The following is a 6,000-nucleotide window of genomic DNA, read 5'->3' on the forward strand; positions in this document are numbered from 1 at the left end:
TTGCGTTAGGAAGGGCATCCAGCGTAAAAACATGTGCCAAATCAAACATGCGGATGATCCGCGGTGGCAACCCCTAACGGGAGAAGCCGAAAGAAAGTTTGTAAATGATTTACTGTAATGCATCGTAAGATCAATATCCACATTGTATGTCGAACCATCGTTAAATTAATTTGTTCATTTATTAACCAATTTATAACAGTATACTTCCCCATACTGATCACCATTCTTTAAGACTCCTGTGAAGGCTAGGCCATGTCTCGGCTTATATATTCAAGTTACGATCGTGTCATTGTAATGTGTATCGTAAATTGGGACTACCTGTTAATGGCAGGTAGAAAACTTAGAAAGCAGGGAGAAAAAAGAAAAAAAGTCGAGATGTGAAAACATGCAAAAGTTGCGAGTTGGGAACAAAGGTTTTCAGTAACAGCACATATTTTTCCACGAATCATCCGTTTCAAGCAATTTTTTTGTCATAACATGGTTAAAACACTGTTAAAAATACTGTTGCGAGCTACGATTCCTGCTTTCGATCAAGTGTTCGTATCGCACACAAGTCGACTCGCAACAATTCTACGACAGCTTGTGGTTCAAATCAAAACAAGCGGGAACGAACCTGCAAAAAACGAACACAGATCCTTAAGGTAAAAAAAAATCATGTAAATGAATTTTTTTTTCCAAAAATACCTAAATCTGATGAAATGCTTTTATAATCCCATGAAGAAACACTGAATTTGCTCACAAGTAAATTATGCTTAACCACTAAGCTGCCTCCCTACATGTTGTTAAAATGTTTTAAAAATACCATTAAATCTTTCAGCTCTGTTTCCTCGTGGATGCTTGTTCTTGCTTTGGATTTTTTTTCTTCTGTAAAACATGAATAAACACAGTGTAAAATCCCAGCAGCATGCTCCAGCGCACTCCAGAAACATCCTAAAGATGACAGTGTTAAGGCTCTGAGTTGCTGATTGTAAGGTTGGGGGTTGAAGCCCCAGTGCTGCCGAGCTCAGTCAACCACAAGACTCTCTTGTCTACCCTCAGGAGCCTCGGTATCCGTGGAAAAGCATGGAAATGGTTTGCTTCCTATCTGGAAGGTCGCTCATACTAGGTGACATGGCGGGGGTCCACATCTGCCCTACACAGACTCTCCACAGGTGTCCCACAAGGCTCAGTACTTAATCCCCTCCTTTTTCCCCTCTATACCTACTATATTGGTAAATTCATATCCTCACATGGGTTTTCTTACCACTGCTATGCTGATGACCCTCAACTCATCTTTTCTTTCCCTCCCTCAGATCGACATGCTTGGCAGACATATCTTCATGTAGTGCTCATCAACTCAACCCCAGCAAAACAGCACTGCTGGTCATCCCAGTCAATTCATGCCCAGGACAAGATCTCTGAATAACTTTTCATGACTTTTTGCTCTCCCCTTCAGCCACTGCTCACAACATTGGGGTGACCATGGACAATCAACTGTCCATCTCCTCACATGTCGCTAATGTGGCTCGTTCTTGTCGATTTCTTTTCTACAATATCCGAAGGATTCGACCATTTCTGTCTACACAGGCTGCCCAGGTGCTTCAGTCTCTTGTTATTTTGAGACTGGACTACTGCAACTCTCTGCTGGCAGGTCTTCCCCTGAACGCTATTCGTCCACTGCAAATGATCCAAAACGCAGCTGCATGACTTGTGTTCAAGCTGCCCAAGTTCTCCCACACCACCCCACTGCAGCGCTCCCTTCACTGGCTTCCAGCAGCTGCACATATCAGATTCAAAACACTGATGCTTTCCTACAAGGCCAAAAATGGACCAGCACCATCTTACCTCAGAGACCTCATCACATCTCGCACTGCACCAAGCTGTCTGAGATCCTCTAGCACTGCTTGACTGGTACCACCTTCTCCCAGAGGAAGAGGTAAGTATACTTCAAGGCTCTTTTCTATTCTGGCACCAAGGTGGTGGAATAAACTTCCCCTAGATGTCCGAACAGCAGAGTCCCTGGCTATCTTAATCCGACGGGGGACTTACATCGTCCTGAAACACTTAAACTAACACTTTCCAAGTTTGCTTTGTTAAAAAATTATAATAATAAATAAATAAAAACCTCAACAGAGTTGTAGGCTGATTTATCTTAAGTTGTAATCTAGCCTACCAGTGTAGATTTATTCATTGCTAGAGACTCCATGCACTTTTGTATATCTCTCTGGACAAAGGTGTCTGCTAAATGCCACAAATGTAAATTTAAATGTAAGCTGCCACTGTTGGGCCCTTGGTAAAGGCCCTTATCCCTTTAGAAACTATTATTATATCTTACTATTTTTGGTCAAAAACTATTCCAAAGATATTTGTAATATTCATACATGTGCACATGTACATGTAAAATATACCAAAATAAATATGAACATATTTCTATATTCTTCCTTTTGTATGGATTTGTAGGATATTTTTTATTTTTTAACAATTACACTGATAAAGGAAATGTAAGCAACAGTGTGCATGACATACAGAAAGACGCATTAATAAAAAAATTATAATTCTCTTTATTCAAATTTTTTATATTAAAACGGTCGATGGGGGAATGAGATGGATGGAAGAGGGATGATGGAGGGATGAGAAAGTAAAAATGGGATGAAGAGAGAATGGGAATGTGGAGACATTATGTCAAATTGTGAGAGAAGAATAATGATGGGATGAGAGAAAAGAATGAGGAATAATGGAGATTTGATGGTGGGATATTGGGGGTCTAAGAAAGCAAAAATGGGATGATGAGAGGGATTTTTGGGGTATCATGTAGATATGTGAGAGAGGGATGAGGAGGGATGATGAAGGGGTGAAAGGAGCATGATGGAGGGATTAAAGTGTTATGGTAGGATGAGAGAGGAGAAAGATAGGGGATGAGATAAGAGCGCTGGATTTTATAGAGATGAAAGAATGATGGAGGAATGATGGATGGGATGAAAGAGAGGGATGATGGATGAATGAAAAAAGGATGATGGAGGAATGACAATGGAATGAAAAAGAGGGATGATGGAGGGGATGAAAGAGAGGGATAATGGATGAATGAAAGAAGGATGGTGGAGGGATGACAGTGGGATGTAAGAGAGGGATGATGGAGGGATGACAGTAAGATGAAAACGAAGGCTGATAAAAGATGATGGAAAGATGACGTGGGATGAGAACGAGAGGAAGATGAAAGGGTGAAGGTGGAATAAAACTGAAGGATCATGGAAAGATGACAGGAAATGAGAGAGGTATGATGGAGGGATGACAAGGAATAGGAGAAAGGGATGATGGAGGAAGATGATGGGGAGACGGTGGGATGAAATTGAAGGATGATGAAGGGATGACAGGGGATGAAAGAGAAGGATGATTGAAGACAGAGAGATGAGCGAGCGATAAAAGAGAGGGATGAAGGAGAATGATGGGGGGATGATGGGAGACGAGAGATGGGAATAATGCCTCTCTAAGTCAAAACAATAAAATCGTTCCAAATGCTACTAAAACTAAACCAATAAGAAAACACAAAAAGAAAGAAAGAAAGAGAGAGAGAGAGAGAGAGAGAGAGAGAGAGAGAGAGAGAGAGAGACCGTACGCTTCGATTCTAGCGCGCTGTCGCGAGCGAGCAGTAACGAACATCTGGATCGCTCGAGACGGCGGAAACAAAAGGTGCGCGAGATGGGGCACAGCTGGAGCTGAAGCGGAACGATAGCCAATCGCGGACGGAGCGTGTGCGTTGATGCGCGTGCGTGCGCGTGCGTGCGTGCGCGTGTGTGTGGATGATGCCTGTGTGAGAGAGAGATGCATGCCCTGAAGTGGCCCTCTCAGTCGTTATAGTAGGACGTGTAGCTAAATTTTCCATTTCAGCTGTGTGAAATGAGGAAAGGCGGTGGGCGCACGCGCGCGCAACACACACACACATACACACGCTGTCTCGCTCTCTTTCTTTCACACACACATATCATTTGCTTTTAACGTTCACACCTTAGCACACGTTCACGTCTAACGCCGCGCACCTGATGCACAGGAAGAGAGTGTACAGAAACAGAGAGCGCGTGTTTGCGTTTGTATGCATGAGGTGCGCGCGTGTGCGCGTGAGTGTATTTGGGGTGGGTGGGGGGGGGGCACCGCTGACCTGCACAAATCAAAGCTGAAAACTCTGCCTCATACACGCCACACGCTTAAGAATAGCGCCCTTGAATGACGCCCCCAAACACACACACACACACACACACACACGCACACGTCCCTTTCTCCCTCCACCCCTGGAACCCAGCGGAACCCACCTTCATGTCTGCGTTGATCTCCCGTTTGACGGGGTGCGCGGGTTTCCGGCTCCTCTTGCTCTCCGGAGCTCTACTGCCCTCCTTCTCCGTTTCCGCCATGCTTCGATGAAAGAAAACAAAACGAGAAAAAAAATTCCTCCGTCCGTGCGTGCGTGTATGAATGTATGTCAGGGGAACTAACGTGGGGTCGCGGAGCGACGGTACAGACACCGGGAACCTTTAGGGTGTGTGTGTGTGTGTGTGTGTGTGTGTGTGTGTGTGTGTGTGGAGGAAGGAGAGACAGGAGGAAGGGGGGGTATTTAGGGTCGCCCCGGGGAGAGGGACGGGGATAACGACGCTGCTGCCGCCGTGCGGGGCTCACGCTGCCCGGTGCGCTCAGCCATCTTCTGCTGCTGCGTGCCGTGTCTCCGAGCTGTGAGAGAGGGATAGAGAGAGAGAGAGAGAGAGAGAGAGAGAGAGAGAGAGAGAGAGAGAGAGAGAGAGAGAGAGAGAGAGAGAGAGAGAGAAAGGAGGAGGGGCCTGTTATTTGGTAACCGTACGCGGCGCAAGCCTGTTTCCTCCCCGTTTTTTTTTCCACGGCTCGGGTTACCGCACAGCGCGAGCGGATGGAGTTTCACATTGTTGCTGCAGGAGACGAGCGCGCACACACACAAAATAACGCGCGCGCGTGTGTGCGCGCGTGTGTGTGTGCTTACGCTTTGCATGCTTTTTATCCAGATCAGAGGATTTCCCATGAAGGTTCTAAATAGAACCTTCTAAATAGGAAAATATATTTGGTTCCTCGTGTAGGTTGTCTGAAGCTTCTGGCCTATTTCTATTTATCTCAAACATTTTGACTATGATCTAGAGTTGGTCTAGGTCAAATTCATGGCTAAAAAGTGTGCCTCTGTGAGTGTGTGTGTGTGTCTGTGTGTGTGTGTGTGTGTGTGTGTGTGTGTGTGTGTGTGTGTTAGTGTGTGTTGGATCTTAAAAGCACACAGTGTTTACCACCAATAGAAATGAAAATCACTCCAACCTGAAGAGAAATCAAATTTGACATTTTCAGAAACTGTTCTGAATTGAATTCATTACAGAAGGTCTACACTCCTTTGTAAAACATTTGTAGGATCTCCTTCGATAATAGATGTGTGTTCGATTCTAGGAACCTGTGACTCAGCAGCGTTACGGGTTCTTCAAAACAGATAACATAAAAACACAGTAAAGTTCTAGTTAAGGATCTAAAGATATTGATAAATTTTTTTTGTTTTGATATTTTAAAACTGTGTTGTATCAGACTTGCTATAATCAGTGTGTCGTCTTCATATAGTAAGACTATTACACTATAGATAAAGAGCCTAAAGCCTTATGATAAATTATTAAAACCATTACACTATAGATTAGAATACATACACTATAGATTTATACCCTTTATATTGCTGCTGCTCTCTCTCTCTCTCTCTCTCTCTCTCTCTCTCTCTCTCTCTCTCTCTCTATATATATATATATATATATATATATATATATATATATATATATAGAGAGAGAGAGAGAGAGAGAGAGAGAGAGAGAGAGAGAGAGAAATAGAGGACTGTATAATGCTATAAGATGCTTACGCTATATACGTTTGAAGACCCTTACAGTATACATAAAGGGCTTTACACTATAGCTCAATATACTTACAGTATAGATCAAGACTATGTTAGATTTATTATTATACTACAGATTATAATCTTACAGT

General features: G+C 43.5%; 1 protein-coding gene across 10 annotated transcripts in view; it reads right to left on the minus strand.

Annotated features, from left to right (window-relative positions):
- The window catches only part of sobpa (sine oculis binding protein homolog a), a 52,363-nt gene extending 47,566 nt beyond the window's left edge, over positions 1-4,797 (minus strand). For 2 of the 10 annotated variants that reach the window (XM_083539785.1, XM_083539784.1), the window contains exon 1: positions 4,284-4,795. In XM_083539785.1, coding sequence (XP_083395911.1) covers positions 4,284-4,382 — 99 coding nt within the window. In that variant the 5' untranslated portion in view covers positions 4,383-4,795. Of the gene's footprint in view, positions 1-4,283 lie in introns of all 10 variants that reach the window. The other 8 variants (XM_083539780.1, XM_083539779.1, XM_083539786.1 and 5 more) reach the window with 6 other exon arrangements.
- Positions 4,798-6,000: the final 1,203 nt, after the last annotated feature.

Source organism: Silurus aristotelis (assembly GCF_946808225.1).
Source record: "Silurus aristotelis genome assembly, chromosome: 4".
NCBI classification, from domain to species: domain Eukaryota; kingdom Metazoa; phylum Chordata; class Actinopteri; order Siluriformes; family Siluridae; genus Silurus; species Silurus aristotelis.